The sequence below is a fragment of the Crocodylus siamensis genome, chromosome 6 (genome assembly GCF_052110815.1).
Source record: "Crocodylus siamensis isolate JL-2025a chromosome 6, ASM5211081v1, whole genome shotgun sequence".
Classification (NCBI taxonomy): domain Eukaryota; kingdom Metazoa; phylum Chordata; order Crocodylia; family Crocodylidae; genus Crocodylus; species Crocodylus siamensis.
Genome location: NC_143400.1, coordinates 49188199 through 49209523, shown reverse-complemented (window position 1 = coordinate 49209523; position 21325 = coordinate 49188199). Strand labels below are relative to the sequence as shown.

At 44.9% G+C, this 21325-nt stretch overlaps 1 protein-coding gene and 1 pseudogene across 1 annotated transcript; one reads left to right on the top strand and one right to left on the bottom strand.

Moving 5' to 3' along the window:
* The first annotated feature begins 1765 nt into the window (after nucleotides 1–1765).
* On the top strand, nucleotides 1766–11231 carry LOC149862785 (olfactory receptor 12D1-like; annotated as a pseudogene).
* A 1983-nt stretch (nucleotides 11232–13214) lies between these two features.
* Nucleotides 13215–14144, bottom strand: LOC149862784 (olfactory receptor 5V1-like). The gene has a single exon (XM_090054107.1). It carries the CDS (start codon nucleotides 14142–14144, stop codon nucleotides 13215–13217), a length of 930 nt encoding a protein of 309 aa, XP_089910233.1.
* Nucleotides 14145–21325: the final 7181 nt, after the last annotated feature.

The window sequence follows — 21325 nt, the reverse complement described above, 5'->3', positions numbered from 1 at the left end:
GGAAAGTGTTTTGAAGCTAGACAATTCAGGAATATTTGCAGCTGCAGCACTAGGTGTGCCTCTGGGCTTCTTCTGTGTTTGGGGTCTTAAAGCACAAGGTCTTAGGTGCTCCATTGATCACTCAGGCTGATGCCAGTGAGCTTGCTGCCTTGAAGAGGTTCATGATTAAATGAGATAAGGCAGACATACAGGACTTATAACTGCCCATAGGTACCTAGAAGCCAAAGTGTAATGGAGGAGCATTTGGATGAAAAGATATCACTGTGTGTACTGTTCCCATAGTAGCACCCAATCTGTGGCTAGGCAAAGATAGAGTCAATGGTGTTCTTGATTGCTTCCCAGTTCTATGGTGCCAGGAACTTGGACTTCAGCTGCTAGTGGTTTGTGAGTTGCTGTTTCTCTCCTAAGAGCCCTCAAAACAGGCTTGCCCTCCCAGGAATCTATGTTGCTGGGGAACTGTGATATACTGTGCCTTTGTGTAAAATTTCAGGTTTAAAGTATCTATGTTATAACAGCATTGCATGCCTCACTTCCTCTGACTAGTTTGTACAGTGGAAAGAAGGTTTCTTGTGTTTGCAAGCAGAGCTGTAGAAACCTGCCTAACTTCTCTATTAGAAGATGAAGGGTCATCAAGTAATACCAGCTTATTGTCCTATACCATCATATCAAGTGGTCCCAGAAAAGCACCTGAAGACACTCATTCCTGTTTCTGGTGCCAAATAGGTACTTGAAGGAAGTTCCTGAAAAGGGAGACCCAACGAGCATGGAAATAGACAGCTAGACCTATTTGTTGTGCTGTGGTTCTGTGGGCCTAAGCCCATAAAGAAAACGTTGAGACTCTCTTAAGATAGGCAGGACAAAAGCAACAGGAGTTTAAGAGGCTTTTTTCCTGAAACGCTTCTTGAGTTCTGTGGAAGAAGGACCCTTCTTGTTGTTTCAATGTGGACAAGTAAAGGTTATGTTGTTTTAAGAAGGGCCAACCTTTTCACTGAATTTGAGCCTCTGGGTACATTCCATCCACTGAACAGGTCAAATTTCTTTCAGGGAACAAAGCCCAAGGGAGAGACAGAAAACCGTTGCAGGGGAACAGGGACTAGAAGGCCTGGTCTCAATGTCCAAGAACCCAGGTGCTCACACACTCTAAAAGCTGTTTCTTGGCAGGCTTAATGGGGCACTCAGAGATGATAGAAGCTTGGAAGTCCCAAGCAAGTGCTCCCTTGGGGCATCTGTGAAAGGAGCACCATATCCTCCAGAAGTAGCACAATATAGATAGGCACTTCCTCTTCCTGCCTTAAACAGCTCCTTTCATTGTCCTGGTCCATTAGGCATCCCTGAAATTTCCACCTCAAGTAAATGGTTCTACAGTTGTTTAGCATACTAAGTTACAGTGTTCTGCATCATTCCCATCCTTACACATACCACATTCTATCCATTTATGATTAAATCAAAACTAGTAAGTTTAATCATACAAACACTAATAATATTTTTTTGTTTCTTTTCCATTTCATTCAGTTTTCCAATCAGCTAAAAGCTGAGCTTTGCAACAGGGGTTTAGGACAGCAACAATATTATCTGCCCATAGGGAGAACTGGGTGTTTCCAAAAGCATGACTCTTTAAAAAGGGTTTCTTTGTTACACTGCAAAAGAGGTTTTCACAACTAATATTAGTAAAACTCATGGCATTTTCTTTCCTCCTCCTGCCTGAAGCTGCAGAAATTCCTAAGATCGTCCAAAACAGTTTTCCCTCTTCACAATATGGGTTCCAATGAGTGTAAGGTATGTTCAGGTTGCCAAATCATTTTCTGCGTCTACAAATAAAATAATTGGTAAAATTTTACATTTCCCCTCTCTCTCTATATAGGTATATCAATGAGTGTATCTATATCTGTTTCTGTCTTTCCATCTTTAGTCCCACAGTACCCAATCGATAAAAGAACAATTAAACAAAGCTTGGACCTCAGACAACATAAGCCTCAGAACTCTTACAAAGCTCAGACCTCATTTGGTTGTCTATGCAGTAGTGTAACTAAGGGTGGGTGACCAGGACATGAGCCTTGGGTGCTGAATAAAAGGTAGCACTGGAACTGAGGGGAGTGAGGGGGGCAAGTCCAAGCACAGTGTAGCAGGGGCAGGAGCCACCTATCAGATAGCTCACAAATCATTTATATGGATAGAATGTTGTTCCCATATGCTATATTTTTCCCAGTAAAGTGACCAAACTTTGAGCACTAGACACAGAACCCAAAACTGAGAAAATTAGAAATGTAATTTCCTAGCATGTGTTCCAATGACATACTGTTAGCTGATATAATGGCCAGTAGTAATCCTATCACTCCATCTGTCTTCAATGTTGTTTGATGTGGAGCTGTCACATTGTAATTTAGTAGTACTGCATAGCAGCCAACCTGGTTACTGGGATTGTGTTTATTGTTTGAACTGGATAGTTTAACTGAATGTGGAGATGTCTGCAAGGGGCAGAAGAAAGAACAGATGGAGATAGAAACCTTCCAATATAACTATGAAAGATATTATAGCAGCAGCCACCAACCTGTATCTTCTCTAAATCAGTGCCTAGAGCTGGGGCCCCACTTACGCACCTCTTGTTACAATACTGGTCTAACCTGCTCCATAACTCTTCTGAGGATGGAGATTTCACATTCTCTCTAGTTAGCCTGTTTCAATGCTTAACCACCCTGGTGGTGAGCAACTTCTTCTTAATTTTCCTCTGCTGCAATTTAAGACCATTTTCTCCTATTTCTGTCTCCTGGAGCTACAAAGCATAGTCTGTTGTCATCCTTATACTTACCCCTCTGGGGTTTAAAGAATGTTATCAAATCCCACCCCAGTCGTCTTCTTTCCAGACTAAATATTCAAAGTTCTTTCAGCCTTCCCTTGCAAATTATGTTTCCCAGACCTCTAATAATTTTTTGTTGGACTCTTTTTAATCTGTCCACATTCTTCTTGAAGTGTGAGGCCCAAAACTGGATACAGGACTCCAGGTGAAACCACATCAATGTCAAATACAGTGGAAATCACTTACCTTGATTTGCAAGAGAACATACTCTTAATACGACCCAGGATGCTGTTGACTTTGTTTGAACTTTTTAATTCAAATTCAGTTTATGGCCTGTTGGAACCCTCAGAACCATTAGCATGGATAATTCTGACCCCTAGCTCTGTGCAAATCAAGATTTCAAACTGCTTTGACCTGCCAAAGAGAGGCAAAGAAATAACTCAATGTGTTTTGAGACAGGCTCTTTGAATGGTGCGAGATGCAGGGGTGCAAGCAGCAGTCGGAAGTAAGCGGGGCCCCTGGTGGGAGGGACTAACCCCAGTCTAGCCACAGGGAGGCAGCTAAGCCAGAACCAAGGTGGGTCTCACTCTGCCCCAGCCCCTACTTTGCCCAGCCCCCCCCAGGGAGCCAAGCGACCGGAGCCTCATGAACAGGCCATGCAAACAGGCGTGCTTGTCTGCCTGGCACATGAGTTAGCGCAGAGTTTGCGCAGGAGGATGAGTGGGAGAACCCGCGGCCCTGCCTATGCACCCCCGCTCTAGGGAAGCCAGTCCCAGCCATAGCCAGCCCACCAGCAGCATGACACAGATGGGCATGCACCTCACCCCGAGGGTCCCCTCAGGGTCTGTGGCCCCTCTCTGGCATCTCAGAGGCCTCCAACCAGATGGAACCCATCGTTCTGGGCTCTACGCAGACAGACGTTCTGGCTCTTGGCTGTGGGGGCTGCCTGTTGCTTTTTCAGTCTCTGGGGCTGTGGGGCCTGGGGATACAGCCACCTCCCTTCGTGGGGTCTACTCCCTACTGGGGTCTCTGGCACACCAGCTGGAGGAGCTCCAGGCCGCAGTCCAAAGACTGCATGCCATCAGGGACTGTGAGCAGCAGATGAACTCCTACTGCCAGGCCCTTCTCCCCTGGGAGGCAGAGGGTAGACCACCGTCTCCCTCCAGGACAAGGAAGGACTCAGGGACCTCCCTTACTGTCCAGCCCAGGGGTTGGACCAAGGTGGTCAAGGCCACCAAGGTTCGCCACTCCAAGGCCCCTGCCCCGCTGGAGCTATGCAACAAGTACAAACCTCTTGCAGCCCCAACAGAGCCTGCTGAGTTGCCAGCTCCCACAGGCAACATGGGCAGTACTCTAGGTACTGTCCCGGCTCTCCCCAAGACAAAACGCAAAGTGTCTGTCTTAGGAGACTCCATCCTGCGGGGGACTGAGGGGGCAATCTGCTGCTCCGCCCCCTTATCTCGGGAAGTCTGCTGCTTCCCAGCAGCCCGCATCCATAGATTTCATAGCTTTCATAGACATTAGGGCTGAAAGGGACCTCGGAAGATCATTGAGTCCAGCCCCCCACCCAAAGGGCAGGAAGTCAGCTCTGGTCATAGGATCCCAGCAAGATAAGCATCCAGTTTGCTCCTGAAGATGTTCAGAGTAAGTGCTTGAACCACCTCCGATGGCAGACTGTTCCAGACCTTGGGGGCTTGGACAGTAAAGAAATTCTTCTTTATGTCCAGCCTGAAATGGTCTCACAGTAGTTTATGACCATTCGACGTTGTCATCCCTTGGGGTGCTCTGGTGAACAAACGTTCCCCCAGATCCTGGTGGTCACCCCGATAAACTTATAGGTGGCCATCAGATCACCTGTAAGCCTGCGCTTTTCCAGGCTAAAGAGCCCCATGGCTCTCAGCCTGTCATCATAACGTCTATTTTCCTGACCTCTGATCATGCGCATGGCTCTCCTCTGGACTCTCTCAAGCCTTTCCACATCCTTCTCCGGACCTTGTCATGCATCCATAGGTGCATCTCAAGTACAGCCAGGGAGGTGATCCTCCCCCTCTATGCGACAGTGGTCAGGCCACAGCTGGAGTACTGTGTCCAGTTCTGTGTGCCCATTTCAGGAGGGATGTGGACAACATTGAAAGGGTCCAGAGGAGGGCCACCCACATGATATGGGGGCTACAGGGCAGACCCTACATTGAAAGACTGTGGAACCTAAACCTGTTCAGCCTTCACAAGAGAAGGCTGAGGGGGGACATGGTGACTGTCTATAAACTCACTAGGGAGGACCAGAAGGCTTTAGGAGAGACACTGTTTCCCCTAGCGCACCCTGGCATGACAAGGAACAATGGACACAAATTATTAGAGAGTAGGTTTAGATTAGAAATCCGCAAGAACTACTTCATAGTTAGGGTGGCTAGGATCTGGAACCAACTTCCTAGGGAAGTGGTGCTGTCTCCTACCCTGGGGATATTTAAGAAGAGGCTTGATGACAACCTTGCTGGACTCGTTTGAGTCCGGTCTTTTCTCCTGCCCAGGCAGGGGGTTGGACTTGAAGATCTACAAGGTCCCTTCTGACCCTACTTCTATGATTCTTTTTGAATTGTGGAGCCCAAAACTGGATGCAGTACTCCAGCTGCAGCCTCACCAAGGCCGAGTACAAGGGGAGAATGACGTCCCGGGATTTGCTTGAGAAGCACCTATGGATGCAAGCCAGCATTTTGGTCACTTTACTAGCTGCAGCATGAGCCTGCAATGCAATGCAGGCTCATGTTCATCTTGTGGTCAGTGATGACCCCCAAGTCTCTTTCTTCCGTAGTGCTAGCCAGCGTAGCACTGCCGAGCCTATAAGGATGCTGCAGGTTTTTCCTCCCAAGGTGGAGAACCTTGCATTTTTCGGTGTTAAACACCATCAGGTTCTCGTCTGCCCATTTACTGAGCTTGTCCAGGTCAGCCTGGATCACCCTCCTGTCTTCTGGTGTGGATGCTTTGCCCCAAAGTTTGGTGTCATCGGCGAACTTGGCCAGTCCACTTCTGACTCCAATGTCCACATCATTAATGAAGATGTTGAACAATATGCGTCCAAGGACAGAGCCTTGAGGGACCCCACTGGTCACAGGACACCATGATGAGTGACTGCCATCAATTACAACCCTCTGGGTCTGACCACGGAGCCAATTTCCCAGCCAGCGGATCATGGTGGACCCAAGGACACAGTTGGCTAGTTTCGCCAAAAGGTGATCATGGGATACCAGACTGAAGGCTTTTTTGAAGTCAAGATATATGACATCAATCTCATCTCCCTTGTCCAGGTGATAGGTCACCTGGTCGTAGAAGGAAATGAGATCGGTCAAGCAAGACCTACCCACAACAAACCCGTGCTGGCTATCCCTTAGAATGTTGGCCTCAGCCAGTCCATTAAGGATGGCTTCTTTAATAAACTTTTCTAAGATCCTCACCAGGTCAGGCTAATGGGCCTATAGTTAGCTGGATTGACTTTCCGCCCTTTCTTAAAGATAGGCACCACATTGGCCTTCTTCCAGTCTTCAGGCACTACACCAGAGCGCCAGGAGTTTTTAAAGATCCATGCCAGGGGCTGGGCTATGACACTCACCAGCTCCTTGAGTACCCAGGGGTGTAAATTGTCAGGGCCAGCTGACTTGAAGGTATCCAGCTTCTCAAGATGTTCCTTCACGAGGTAAGCATTTATGGAGGGCAGGGGATCTCCCCCACCCGGACCTCCCTGTCCTGCAGTGGGCTTGGGCGTCCCATGGGACTGATGAAAGACTGATGCCAAGTACCGATTTAATAGGTTGGCTTTTTCCTGGGTGTCAGTTGTCAGTTGCCCCATCTGGTTCAGCAGGGGTCCAATGTTACCCTTGCTTTTCCTCCGGCTCCCCACATATCTGAAAAAGGACTTTTTATTGTCCTTGATGCTCGAAGCTATTTGGAGTTCAGTTGCAGCCTTGGCTTTCCTGGTTTGCTCCCTGCAGGACCAGACCAGTGCAGAATAATCCTCCTTGGAGATGAATCCCATCCTCCCTCCTTTGTAGGCTTTTCTTTTTAGCCTTAGGAGGCCTGCTAGATCCATGGAGAGCCAGAGGGGCTGCTGTGCCTTCTTGCTGCCTTCCCTTCGAGATGGAATAGACTTAACTTGTGCATTGAGGATCACTTCCTTGAGGAGCAACCACTCTTCTTGAACTCCCCTCTCCCTGGGTTCATGGTCCCTTAGGGCCTGACTGACGAGCCTCCTGAGCTTGTCAAAGTTGGCTTTCCTGAAGTCAAGGACTTCAGTGTTGCTGACAGACTTGCCAGCTTTATGGCGGATGGTGAAGGTCCTCATGGTCACTGTCACCCAGCTTCCCACCAATCACTAGGTCACCGATTAGGTTATCCCCTGTTGCCAGTACCAGGTTGAGCAGTACTTTGCCTCTCGTTGCCCCATAGACTTCTTGAGTCAGGTAGAGGTCATCCACACATGAGAGGAAGCTTTGTGACTGTTTGGATTTTGCTGAGTGATCCTCCCATGAGATGTCTGGGTAATTGAAGTCACCCATGACAACCATGGTCCTGGACATGCAGCCTCAGCCAGCTCCCGGGTGAACTCCTGGTCAAGCTCAGGAGTTTGGGTGGGAGGTCTGTAGTAGACTCCCACTGTTGTGTCCCCTGTGCCATGTTCCTTATCCATGTGGGCACCAATGACATGGCTCAGAGCACTCCCATCCAGGTCATGAGGCACTACAGGGATTTCGGAGTGGGGTAAAGGATCTGGGGGCACAGGTGGTGTTTTCTTCAATCCTCCCAGTCTCAGGCTATGGGCTGAGGGAGAGGAGGATGCAGGTGGTGAACTAAACACTGTGGAACTGGTTTCATCAGGAAGGCTTTGGCTTCCATGACCACAGCCTGCTCTTTGGTGAGAGAGTCAGCGAGCTGCTGGGAAGGGACGGCTTCCACCACTCTCCACTGGGGAAGAGGCTCTTCTCAGCCAGACTAAGCCTGCCAGGGAATGGGGGACTACCACCACCGCTGGCCTACTGAGCAACCCTTGCAAAACCAGCAGGCCAAGGCACTTAAGAGAGCCCACCCATGCCCCAACCCTGGAACAACCGGTAGGCAAGGCAAGGGTCCCCAGTGGGACACTTGCCTGCCTGTACACAAATGCCAGGAGCTTGGGAAATAAACAGGAGGAACTTGCCCTCCTGCCTAACACAAATAATTACAATCTCATAGGGATAATGGAGACCTGGTGGAACTCCACCCATGACTGGGCCATAGGTATAAATGGCTATACCCTGTACAGGAGGGATTGCATAGACAAAAGGGGCGGTGACAAGCTCAGGAGATTTGTTGGTGAGGCCCTAAGGGACCATGTCCCCAAGGGAAGTGGAGCTCAGGAAGAGTGGTTGCTTCTCAAGGGAGCGATCCTCAGTGCACAAGCTAATGCTATTCTTTCTCAGAGGAAAGGCAGGAAAAGGGCACAGCAGCCCTCTTGGCTCTCCAGGGAACCAGCAGACTTCCTGAGGCTAAAAAAAAAGGCCTACAAAGGATGGAGGATGGGATCCACCCCCAAAGAGGAATATTCTGCAGTGGTCCGGTCCTTCAGGGAGCAAACCAGGAAAGTCAAGGCTATGACAGAACTCCAACTAGCTATGAGCATCAAGGAAAATAAAAAGTAATTTTTTAGCTGTGAGGGGAGCCAGAGAAAAAGCAAGGGCAGCATTGGACCCCTGCTAAACCAGATGGGATGACTGACAACCAAGGCCCAGGAAAAAGCCAACCTATTAAATGGGTACTTGGCATCAGTCTTTCATCAGTCCCATGGGATGCCCCTTCCCACTATGGGACAGAGGGGCCTGGGTAGGGGAGATTCCTTGTCCTCCATCAATGCTGACCTCATGAAGGAACAACTTGAGACGCTGAACACCTTCAAGTCAGCTGGCCCTGGCAATCTACACCCCAGGGTACTCAAGGAGCTGGCTAGCATCATATTCCAGCCCCTGGCATGGATCTTTGAGAACTTTTGGCCCTTTGGTTAAGTGCCTGAAGATTGGAGGAATGCCAATGTGGTGCCTATCTTCAAGGGAGGGAGAAAAGTGGATCCGGCAAACTACAGGCTCATCAGCCTGACCTCTATCCCGGGGAAGTTCTTAGAAAAGATTATTAAAGAGGCCATTCTCAACAGACTGGCTGACGGGAACATCCTGAGGGATAGCCAGCATGGGTTTGTTGTGGGTACGTCTTGCTTGACCAATCTTAACTCCTTTTATGACCAGGTGACCTATCAACTGGACAAGGAGAGGAGATTGACTTCATATATCTTGACTTCAAAAAAGCCTTCAATCTGGTATCCCATGATCACCTCTTGGGAAAACTGGCCAACTGTAGCCTTGGATGCACCATGATTCTCTGGCTGGGCAATTGGCTCTGTGGTTGGACCCGGGGGGCGGTGGTTGATGGAAATCAATCGTCACGGTGCCCTGTGAACAGTGGGGTCCCCCAAGGCTCTGTCCTTGGACCTATATTGTTCAAAATCTTCATTAATGATGTGGACACTCGAGTCAGAAGCAGACTGGCCAAGTTTGCCGATGATGCCAAACTCTGGGGTAAAGCATCCACACCTGAGAACAGGAGGGAGCATGATCAGAGGTCAGGAAAACAGACCTTATGATTACAGGTTGAGAGCTATGGGACTCTTTATCCTGGAAAAGCACAGGCTCAGGAGCGATCTGATGGCCACCTATAAGTTCATCGGGGTGTTCACCAGGATCTGGGGGAACCATTGTTCACCAGAGCGCCCCAAGAGATGACAAGGTGGAATGGTTATAAACTCCAGTAAGACCATTTCAGGATGGACATAAGGAAGAATTTCTTCACTCTCCAAGCCCCCATGGTCTGCAATAGCCTGCCACTGCCAATGTTCATGCACCTACATTGAACTCCTTCAAAAGAAATGTGGATGCTTACTTTGCTGGGATCCTATGAGCCCAACTTACTTGCTGCTGCTTGGGCAGGGCGCTGGACTCAATGATCTTCCAAGGTCCTTTCCAGTCCTAATGTCTATGAAATCTATGAAATACATGAAGGTGCCCAGGTTCATGCATAGGGAGAAGTAGATGGATGGATCCAGGATAAAAATTAAAATTTAAACAAAGGATATCATTGAGAGGAGAGGACAGGAGAGGAAAGGCCTCACTCAGCTGCCATTATGAGATGACAAAACTGTGGACAAGAAAGAAATGTTGATAGTCTGTTTTCAGTTTTAATTTTTGTCAAATGTTGTATTTGTATTAAAAAATATACATGTATACATTTTAAAAGTATGTGTCTAATTTGTATAGGATTCTGGAAACCAACTTCTGAACCCAAGTACCTGAGGAGAGAAAGTACATGTCATAGAAAGTTGTCAGTCTACCTTAGGGAAACAATACAACGTTCCTGGCAAGTGAAGTATAGTTGTAACACATGACAGGGATGAAAAAAGTCGACATTGCTCCATTAACTAGTCTATGAATCTGTTGGATGTTTATGTTAACCTATATCTTAAATTCAACAAGATAATATTTGACTAACTTCAAGCAAATGAGTAGTGACTTCTCTTGCTTCTGCCACTTCCCCTCACAGTGACATAGTGACTTCATTTAGTGAGGATACAACCCACTAGCTGAAGTGCTTTCTAGTCAATGTTTAATGATTGCTTTCTTCCTGATGTTACTTTCTTTCTCATAGAGGGATAGGGAATCTGACACAAGTGAATGAGTTCATCCTCTTGGATCTGACCAATGTCTGGTGGCTGCAGAAATTCCTCTTTGTACTGTTCCTTAGACTGTATGTGGCCAGCCTGCTGGGGCATGGTGCCATCGTGGCTGTGGTAATAGCTGAGACCAAGCTTCACATCCCTATGTATACTTCTTCTTGGGTAATCTCTCCTCCTGCCTGGACATTTATTATGCCACAGTCACTGTGACCAAGATGCTGGCTGCCTTCCATTCAGGAAACCAGGCCAACTCATTCACAGATGCCTGGCCCAGATCCAATATTTCACTTCCTGGGCAGCAACGAAGTTGTGCTGCTAGACATTATGGCCTATGATTGGTATGTGGCCACTGGCAACTCATTGTGGTACACTGGGGTCATGAGCCAACAGGTGTGCTTACTCCTGGCACTAACCACTTGGAGCACTGGCTTTCTGCATGCCCTGATGCACTTAGTTATGACCTCTCAATTGCACTTTTGTGGTCCCATCCATGTCCACCACTTCTTCTGTGATATCAACCCCTTGATGAGTTTGGCCTGCAGCAGCACCTGCCTCAACCTTGATTTACTCAATATTGTTACAGGGAGTATTGCACTGGGTCCTTGTGTCATGGGATCACCACATAAGGGCATGGTCCTCTGCATCCTGATGACATCCATCTGCCTGTCTTCAGTAGGGAAAGCCCAGGTATGATAAAAGGTGCCTTGAGTGATGTACTATCCATCCAGTGTGGGACCCCCCCCCCAACTCGCCTGCCATGAGTTGGTGTTATTAGATAAAGGGAGGGTTCAGTGGAGATCTTCCTCCTGGGGGGCCCCAAGGGACGGTAGTACTCACATTTAGGGTGCAATGTTCTATGGGGCTCCACCTCCCCTACACCCCACCCACTCGCCAACCGGATTGGCACCAATGGTGTGGTTTGGTCATGCTCAATCAGCTCCTGCTTGCTTCAGCACCTCTGAGTAGGGTGCTTCTGGCTTTGCACCTATTGTTCTTTTTTTTGTCAAAAGAAATAGACCTCTGGGGAGGAGAGGGGTGTGGAGTTGCCTCCTTCCTCCCAGCCTCCTACAGGGGGCTCAAACACCTCCCCTGCTGTGCCTGCTGGTGTTGAGCCCGCTGCACTGCTCCTGTCTGCTGCAGAAGCCTCAGCACCTCTGGCGTGCTCCGTGCCAGCATGCTCCCTTGCCCTCTCTGCCCCCTGGGTTCCAGTGGGGCTTTTAAATCTTCCTGTGGTGGCTGGAACAGCTGCTGCAATTGGCTTGGCTTTTCCTCACCCAGGGAACAGCTGATTAAACCACCGGTCTAATGCGGGCTACCGCAACTGCGGTTCGTGGTCTGGCTGCTCCCCTGGAGGTAAGTTTCACCCATGGGGGCGCTGTTTGTGGGGTTTGGAGCCCGTGGGGACTGCCCTCTCCCCTTTGGGAGCCTGAAAGGACATCTCATCTCTAGGTCAATTAGTCAGATTAGTGTTCCTTCTAATTCTCATCTACCACGACTTGATGGATCATTTAATTCTGGGAGGGGTGGTGCTCACCTGGGTCTGAGTTTGACTGTAGGCATCCCCTGTGGGACTCAGCTTCCAAAAACAAGAGGAACGATAAAAAAAAAAGGAAAAGAAAACTGTCTTGTGTGCTCAGCTTCCCCCTTGTTCTCAGTATACTGGGGATTGTGATCCTTGTCGCTGCTGCTTTTGCTGCATCTGGCTAATTGATGTGCCACCATGATAATTAATGAATCTCTGCAGCAATTAACACTTGTTGCAATTTCTGAGCTCCCCCAAGTTCTCAGACCAGCTGGTCTGCCACCCCATTCCTCAGGATAAAGGCCTTTTGGGTTTGGGTGGTCAGTCAGTCCACCCAACCTGTACTCACTGTCTCTCTTCCCTCACTGACAAGTTGCCCAGCCAGAAATATCTCTTGGGGCATTGGAGAAGCCAATCTGGCTCACCTGCCGAACTGATAAAGCTGGCTTCAGGCACTCTGGGAGTTTGGGATGCTCTGCCTGTGCAGGACCCCCCCCATGCTCCTGTGGGATGCTCCATCCATCCTACCACTGCAGCATTCAAGAGCTGCCTGGTACCTTGAGGTACGTAGAAAAAACATTTAAAGCTGTGTCTATGTCTGAATTGTCAAATCTTTCCAAATCTCCCTGAATCAATTTGCAGGGTTCTGATTCAATTTGGAGAGATTAAAGGGTCTCCTGATTCGTTTCAGAGATTTGGCCACCAAATTGGGCCAAATCTCCACTGAATCGAATCAGAGATTGAAGCTTCACACAGCCCTAGTGTTTAGCTTGTTTATAGTTCAGGAACTAAGAAACCTTTGATTAGTTGGTTTGGATCACTTGTGTCATGATAAATGTATAAAAAATTCCACTGACATGTATAGAAATGTACATGATGGGAAAATTATCTTAATGATCTGGTATTTGAATGAGAGCAACAATTTGGTGTGTAATGCAAGATCCAGAATACTACCTAGGTTTTACCAATTTTTTTCCCCAAAACTGTGTTGAGTTGGAACAGTGAACAGGGTTAAATATTTATTTGTATTACTGATGAGAGACCAGTTCATTAGAAAAACTCACAGAGAGAACACTTCGAGTTTTAAAAAAGTCTTGTTTAATAACAGAGCTGCTCTTTAAAATGTGCTTGATTTGTCTATCTGCTCCATGTGCTCACCTTGTTTTACCAAAAACATTTCCCAAAGCCCTTTTCACTTCTTGGTTTCTCAGACTGTATATGACAGGATTCAGCATGGGTGTTAAAATGCTGTAAATCATGGAGATGAACTTGTCCTGATCCTCTGAGTTCTGTGTGGTGGGTTTCAGGTACCTAAATAAAATTGGTCCATAATACAGGATAACTACTGTCAAATGGGAAGAGCAAGTCGAGAAAGCTTTGCGTTTTCCTTCCATTGACAGAAGCCTCAAGATGGCAGAGATGATACGAACATAAGAACTCAGTGTGATGAGAAATGCCCCTCCCCACAGTGATATACCAACAGTGAAAATCACCATCTTATTGGTAAAGGGGTCACTGCATGAGAGCTTGAACAGCTGAGGGAGCTCACAGCTGAAGTGGTTAATTATACTAGGCCCACAGAACTGTAAGTCAGTCATCAGTAGAGTGTTCAGCAAGGAATAGAAAAACCCAGTTATCCATGTACTACATGCCAGCTGGACATGAACCCAACTTTTCATGACTGCAGCATAATGCAGAGGCTGGCATATGGCTACATACCGATCATAAGCCATTGCTGTAAGTATTAACCCCTCAGCTGTAGCAAAGAAAACAAAGAAGAACACTTGTGTGATGCAGCCACTGAATGAAATAGTCTTTTTCTCCACCAAGAAGGTCTGCAACATCTTTGGGATTGTGACTGAGGAATAGCAGATATCAATAAAAGATAAATTTCCCAAGAAGAAGTACATGGGAGTGTGTAGGTGTGGGTCAGCCTGTATCACCAGCATGATAACTATGTTCCCCATGAGGGTGATGATATAAATAGCTAAAATGATCAAAAAAAGGAAAATTTGCACATGTGAAGAAGTGGAGAATCCTAGGAGGATGAACTCACTCACTGTGGTTTGATTAACCATTGCCATTGTTTCATAAGTTCTTTTTTCTGCAAGTGAAAAAAACACGCTAGAAACATTTTCCTTTTTCAATGTGTGTAGCGAAAATGTTGCTTTTTTGCTGTTGCTATTCTTTTGTTATTATTGTTGTTGTTGTTACTGACAATGATGATAACTAATGCTTCTTTTAATTTGTGTTTAAGATGTTCCATTTCAGAAAATATAATGGCTCATAATTTGCTAAAATAATATACTAAATGATAAGTAATGCTGTTCATTCAGTAGAACAATTTCAGATTCACGCCAATATTTTTAGATCCACATGGGACCCAACTTATGTGTTTCTTCAAGTTCAGATGCATCCCCAAATGAACAAAATTAGGTGTTTCTAACTTTCTATGTTATAGTCCAACATTATTAAGATAGCAAACATTGGAGGTATCCACCATTTAATTCTGAGGCTCTTCCTATCATATATTTGACTAGTTCACTTCAGATGTCAAAAGTTACTCTCTCTCCTAAAACTCCTGTTGTGACTATTGTTGAATACAAATAATTATATTATTCTTGTTTCTGTTGATTTTGTTATTGAAATGCTCCATGGAAACAATTGCCATTGTATTAAAAAACAAAATACTTGAAAACAGAAATGGTGTGTGCATGTGTGTGTGTGGATTTACTCAAATCCAAGGTAAGTCCTCCCCATCACTATGAGGGGAAAAAGCCTTATCTTGGATTCAAGTACTGGCCTGGGGCAGGCTGTGGCTCAGCTCTAGATTTGGGATTAATCGTTTGGCAAGGGAGGGGGCTTGCAGTGAAGGAAGTGTGGGAGAGAACATGTGGTGGGGAAGTTGGGGGAGGAGGCAAGAGCAGTAGGGGGCAGATGGGCACATGGTGAGTGGCAGGCACTGGGGGTGGGGAGTAAGTGATGGGGGGGCACAAACAGGCACAGAGGAGCAAGGGGAAGATGAGACAATGTATGGCAGTCAAGCTCTTTGCCCTCCACCACTGTGTTCCCTGTCACAGCAATGGGGCAGAAGAATTTAAGATGACCTTCCACTAATTAGGTTCTATGTATTAAAAATTATAACACATTTATAATTTCCCATACATAAAATCTAATTACTGAGGGGCCATCTAAAATTCAGTTTCCTTGGATTCAGGTAAATAATGGTACAGAAATTGCAGATAAAAGCTAAAGTTTTCATTTGAAGTCCTTAAAGAATAGGTTAATTTGGCATGAAAATCTGCTGAAAACTTTTACAAATCTCTTCCCCTCACCTCCCAAAGGAAAAAAACCAACACATTACATTCTAGTTTTTAAAAAATGTAAGTTTTAGGTGCTTTCCCCCCCACAACAGATAAAAAAAAGTTTCCCTCAAGAAAACCAATGTGTTCCACGAACATTCTAGTAGGGCTGTGTGAAGCTTTGGTCGATGATCAATTTGGCGGAGATTTGGCTTGATTCAGTGGCTGAATCTCTGAAGCTGAATCAAATTAGGAGACCCTTTAATTTCTCTGAATTGAATTGGAACCCTCCAAATTGGTTCAGGGAGATTCAGAAAAATTCAACAATTTGGACATAGACATAGCTTTAAATGTTTTTTACTACATACCTCAAGGTACCAGGTGGCTTGTGAATGCTGACATGGGAGGGCAGATGAAACTTCCCACAGGAGCACGGGGGGGTCCCAGCATGCTTGGCAGCACAGCAACTGGTGCCTCCTTGGTCTGTGCTCCCCCTGCAGCCAATTGCAGAGCTGGGGTGTGTGTGTGTGTGGGGGGGGCAAACATGCTTGGCAACAGACCTGGAAGTGGACCAGAAGTACTTCCAGTCCACTTCTGGGTTCTCTGCTGAGCACACCAGGGTCCTCCCTGCACTCCTGTGGGACACTCCATCCACCCCACCATTGCAGCATTCACAAGCTGTACCTCAAGGAATGAAGAAAAAACATTTAAATCTGTGTCTATGGCTGAATTGCTGATTCTCGAAATCAGCATTGACTCTTCAGATCTGGATTCAGCTGAATCGAATTGGAACAGTGATCTGAATCAATGAATAGAATTATTGTCCCCAGTTCAGGCTGAATCCAAATCTGAATCTGAATCAAATATGGCCCATTTCGCACACCCATACATTCCAGTATGTACTCACTGTTAGTCTAGGGTAAAGTACAGAAATGACATGACTGGTGGTATGCAACAAATATCAGTTAAACATCTATAAAAAATAGACATGGAGCTTTTAATAGTATTAACCCCATCTTTTCAAACCAGAGGTATTTGATTTTTCTTTTGTTTTAGTTTTACTTTACAATCATTTAAAAATGAACTCAAAATTGAAGTGAAATATTTAGGTCTATTATACCCAAGTAGCTTTGAATAGGACATTCTGAAAAATCAAAATTGTGTTCCAATTTGAAATAATGGAAAGATTCAGGTGAAAAACATACTATTTATCACCAGGCTATCTATCAATCAGTCTTATAGTTTGACTTCTTCTTTGAATGAATATAAGTTTCTGATTGCCTAATATAAAACTGAAGAAATAGAAGTAAAAAAAAAAAAAAGTTAAATTGTATACATTTCTATCTACCTGTTTGGGTTTCTTAATGTATTTTCATAATACAGTGTTTCTATAACTTGGATTTGATTACTCAGGGTGGTATTCAACAGACTTCTACACGATATCTGAGAAGAGGGATGTGAAAGCAGAAGAAAGGAAAGGGAAGTACAAATGGAGGAAAAAGATAATGGAGAAAAGAAGTACATATTCTCAGTGTATTCAAAAGGTTATATTGCACTTGTGATATTTTGGTTCTCTATTACACAGAAACGTAGGGATACATGCCAATATAGCAACTTTAAAAAGTCACCCAACCACTAAACTGATCTCTTCAGGGTGCCAGATTGTCTCTTAAACATGGTTTTAAAGTCACCTCATTTCATATGTATTTATGAAAATATACGCTAGACAAAACAAAAATTCCCATAAACCTATTTTTATACCATAAATATTTAAATGTTTGTCACAAGGAAATCTGTAAACACCAGTCGTATTTTACAACCTCTGTAACTTCCTGAACAGCAGCAATTAGAATGTCATATACCAAAGCCCTATCCCATACATTTTTTTCTCTCTCTCCCTGATGCATGCTTTCCATCCATGCCTCACACACACACATGGGCACTCACATACTCACATACCCATACAAAGTTTTCTTTCTGTTTCTATATCTCTAATCTGGCATTGTTTTTGTGTCAGTCATAAGCAAAACTGTTGAATGATACAATGCAATATGATACAATGCAATATGAATTTATGAGATACTTTGTTCAAGAAAAGTATGTAAAATGTTTTGGTAAGTGTTAAATAGCAGCTGCCATTGTGAATTTAAAAAATAAAATAAATGAAATAGATTATTTCTATTTTTTTTATGCCACATAATAATGTTGCACATATAATGCACCACTACTGCTTGATATAATGTTAAAAAGATCAAAATAAAACCTATACAATAAAATAAATACGTTTAATGCTATCTTACATTACAAATTATCCCACACTAACTAGCTGTAGTTGTTATGTCGTAAAAATAGCTCACCTTTTGCCGTATAAAATGTAGTCTGTTTTCTTCCCATTCAGTTCAGGATGGAAATATAAATGCAAATTATTTTCTTCAGCAGCATCAGCAACAGAGTGTGAGGTGAAAAAGAGAGAGAGAGAGATTTGTTTCATTTCATTTTAGTGTGACATACAACTTAAAGAACAAAAAAACAGGGCTGGCCATTTTTGTTTCCTACCTTTGCAAAAAGTTATCAAATGGAAAAAATTAAACATATGAACATTTCACTCTTCTTCTATAGAGCAATGCTTTAGCTTAAATCCATGCACAATACCCTCATAAAGCTGGGACTCTATAAATAAATTCAAATACAGGCAGTCTTCGACTTACAATGTTTTAAGCTACAATGTTTTTCACTTACAACGTTTATAAATTGACACCATTTAAACTTTATGATGTAATTTTCGACTTTACAACACTTGATCTGATGTGATACCACGCCAGCAAACAAGTTCACTGAATCACTCAACTCCTGGAGAACATCTGTTCAAACTTCCTCAGACACTTTCTTTAAGAAAGCAATCAAGACTCCAGAAAAACCTGCAGCCAAGACTGTTGAGAAGACTCCAGCCAAGAACCCTTCAAAAAGTCCAACCAAGAGCCCTTCAAAAAGTCCAGCAAAGTCACCTCAAAGAAGTCCTTCCAAATTAATATGATTGGTATTTACAATATAAATACATTAATGTAGCTATATTACTCATCTGTAATTGATTGAGTAAAAAATTCTGGGGTATTTTTGGTGAAAATAGGGTACTGGGCCTTGGTTCAGGAACCAATCCCCCATTTATAACATTGTTTCTTATGAGAAAATTGGTTCCAAGTTACAATGTTTCAACTTAAGGCACGGTTTTCAGGAACCAATTGTGCCATAAGTCCAAGGACTGCCTGTATTACTAAAGACACATTCAAGTTAAGCTGAAGCAAAATAGGAACAGGTAATATTCCATAATAATTTGAATTAACATGTAAGTATTGTGGTGGTGTTGAAGTTATGTTACTACCATCTGGTCCTGGAAATAAGCAAGAGGTAAGGATTTGTGTAGGTAACAGCTTTTATTGGATCAATCGCATGGTTGGGATATACCATGCATATATTATTATCTGTCTTTGAAGTTAACAGTTTTTCAATAAAAAGGATTAAACAAAATAAAAGTGTTTGGCTTTCTGATTTACTTGCCTATATGATATACTCATCTGTAGAAACTAGCAGTATCAAGGTAGGGAAAACTATCCTGAAGGATGTATCAACATTTAGGAGTGGCACTCTGATCCCAACAAAAAAACTCCCAAACAATTCCAAAAAGGCATTAAAAACCTAAAAATAGGTAGTTGAAGTTGTAAACCACCGATTTAATATATATACCTGTTTCCATCATAATCATCCATCTCTCTCTCTCTCTATATATATATATATATATATGTATATATTCAAATACATATTTTGGGAGGCACAGAGAATGTAAGACAGTTTCAAAAAATTCCAAAATAAAACTTGGAGAAAAAAAAATTTGTTCATATCACCTGAGCGCCAGATCTGCAGCTTTCCATCAGTTGTTCTATAAGTTTTAATTGAATTATCTTCCTTATTTTCCCTCTCAGTTGACCACACTGAAACAAATACTAAACTGCTGTAAACAAGGTTAGCTCTGCCTTTGATAGATTTATATGAGCTCGCAGTTGTTCCTAGTATGGAAAAGGCTGTTCAATAAATTTTGCCTAAGAACCCCTGAGATCTAATAAGAGGAACATCCCTCAGAGACTGCTATACTACTGAAGCAACAGGTTAGGTACTTCTAGATTAATATCTTAAATATTTATTTCAAGAGCTTGGCCTGGAGTTTTTAAACTAATGCATCCTGGTGTATAATTTGTTGGACTTTAATCCTGATAATTGCTTTCTGCTTTCTGCTAATTGCTTTCTGCTTTTGCTCACCCATCATATTGCTGGCTCATCAGAGGCAAAACTCTTCCCTCTTTGTTCCTCAGTTTCCCTATCACTAAATAGGACAAAAGCTGGCCTCCTTTTAAAAGTGCTTTAAGACCTACTGAGGAAGTGTGCTGTATAGGTCTAGAAGGTGTTTATTATCTGATGCACTCTACCCTCATGAAATTGGTACCTGGGTACAGAACTCTGCTCTGACTCTTTTAGGAAAACTTGGGCACAGTTCAGGACTACTAAATATTAAAGGCTCTAGAAAAATTAGGCACCAGCTCCCTTTAAAAGGGAATGGGATTTAGGAGCAACATTCCCTCTTCCTCCTTTGAAAAATCTCACCCTCCTGTATCAAAGACAGAAAAAAGGGAGCACAATTTTCAGAGATAAGCAGTAAGGAGAGCCTCATCATTTGGGTGCCTGGCTTGACAGTACTTGGGCCTGCTTTTCAGAAGTACTGAATAAAGAAGTCATTGCTTGTTTTCAGAATTGCAGTCTCAAACCCTTGGCCTGAACAAAGTGGTGGCTCACCCTGACCTGCCACCCTTACTGAAAATCATAGGTGTTGGACAAGATCATGCTTAGGGGCAACCAACATGGGTTCATTAGAGGCAGATCCTGTCAGACCAACCTGGTGGCCTTCTACAGCCAGGTCACCAAATCCTTATATGCAGGGGTAGCAGTGGATATAGTCTTTCTGGACTTTCGGAAGGCCTTCAACACTGTCTCTCACCCTGTTCTCATTAAAAAAACTGGGGGACTGTGGTGACAACACCTACACAGTCAAATGGGTTGCCAACTGGCTGGAGGGCCGCACCCAGAGAGTGGTGGTGGATGGGTCATTTTCAACCTGAAGGGATGTGGGCAGTGGGGTCCCCCAGGGCTCATTCCTCAGGCCCGCACTGTTCAACATCTTCATCAGTGACTTGGATGAGGGGGTAAAAAGCACCCTGTTCAAATTTGCTGATGACATTAAGATGTGGGGGGTTGTGGGCATGCTAGAAGGAAGGAATAGGCTACAGTTAGGCTTAGACAGGTTACAAGGGTGGGCAGATGAGAATAGGAAGGGATTCAACACTGACAAGTGCAAGGTGCTGCACCTAGGTATCACGGGGGCACTTGGGTGCCCCGTGCCTTGAAGGAAATAAAGAGAGCTGCCAATCACCAGGGCAGCTCAGGTGCCGGTTGCTGGGGCAACCAGGCAGGTCATGTGACCTGAAGGGGGATGGGCCGGGCCTTTATAAACAGCCCAGGCCGGAGCCTAGGGAGCAGTTCCCTTCTGGCAGCTGCAGGAGCAGGAGCTCTATGGGAGAGCTGAACAGGCCGAGTGGATGGTTGCTGCCTGACCACGTGGACCGGCTGCAATAATGCAGGGGTAGAGAGGACCCTGAGGGAGGTATGGTTAAGAGCCAGCATGGTGCGGGATTTGTATGATAAGCCTGGGGCTTATGTTATGTTGTAGCCTGCTGGCTAATAGTGTGGTTTAGTTACCATTAGACTGGAGGACTGCGTGGGGCTGTAGGGGTGTGAGGAGGCCTCATGGGGGCTACCCAGTAGCTTGGGGGGCTCCCGGTGCCCAGTGGGGCACAGCGAGCAGTGCCAGTAGGGCACAGCTGTTTGCGCCAGTGAGGCGCAGTGTGAGGGGGCAGAGA

Coding starts and splice junctions, on each gene's coding strand:
- LOC149862784 (XM_090054107.1), bottom strand. CDS start 14,144: ATGGCAATGGTTAATCAAACCACAGTGAGTGAGTTCATCCTCCTAGGA.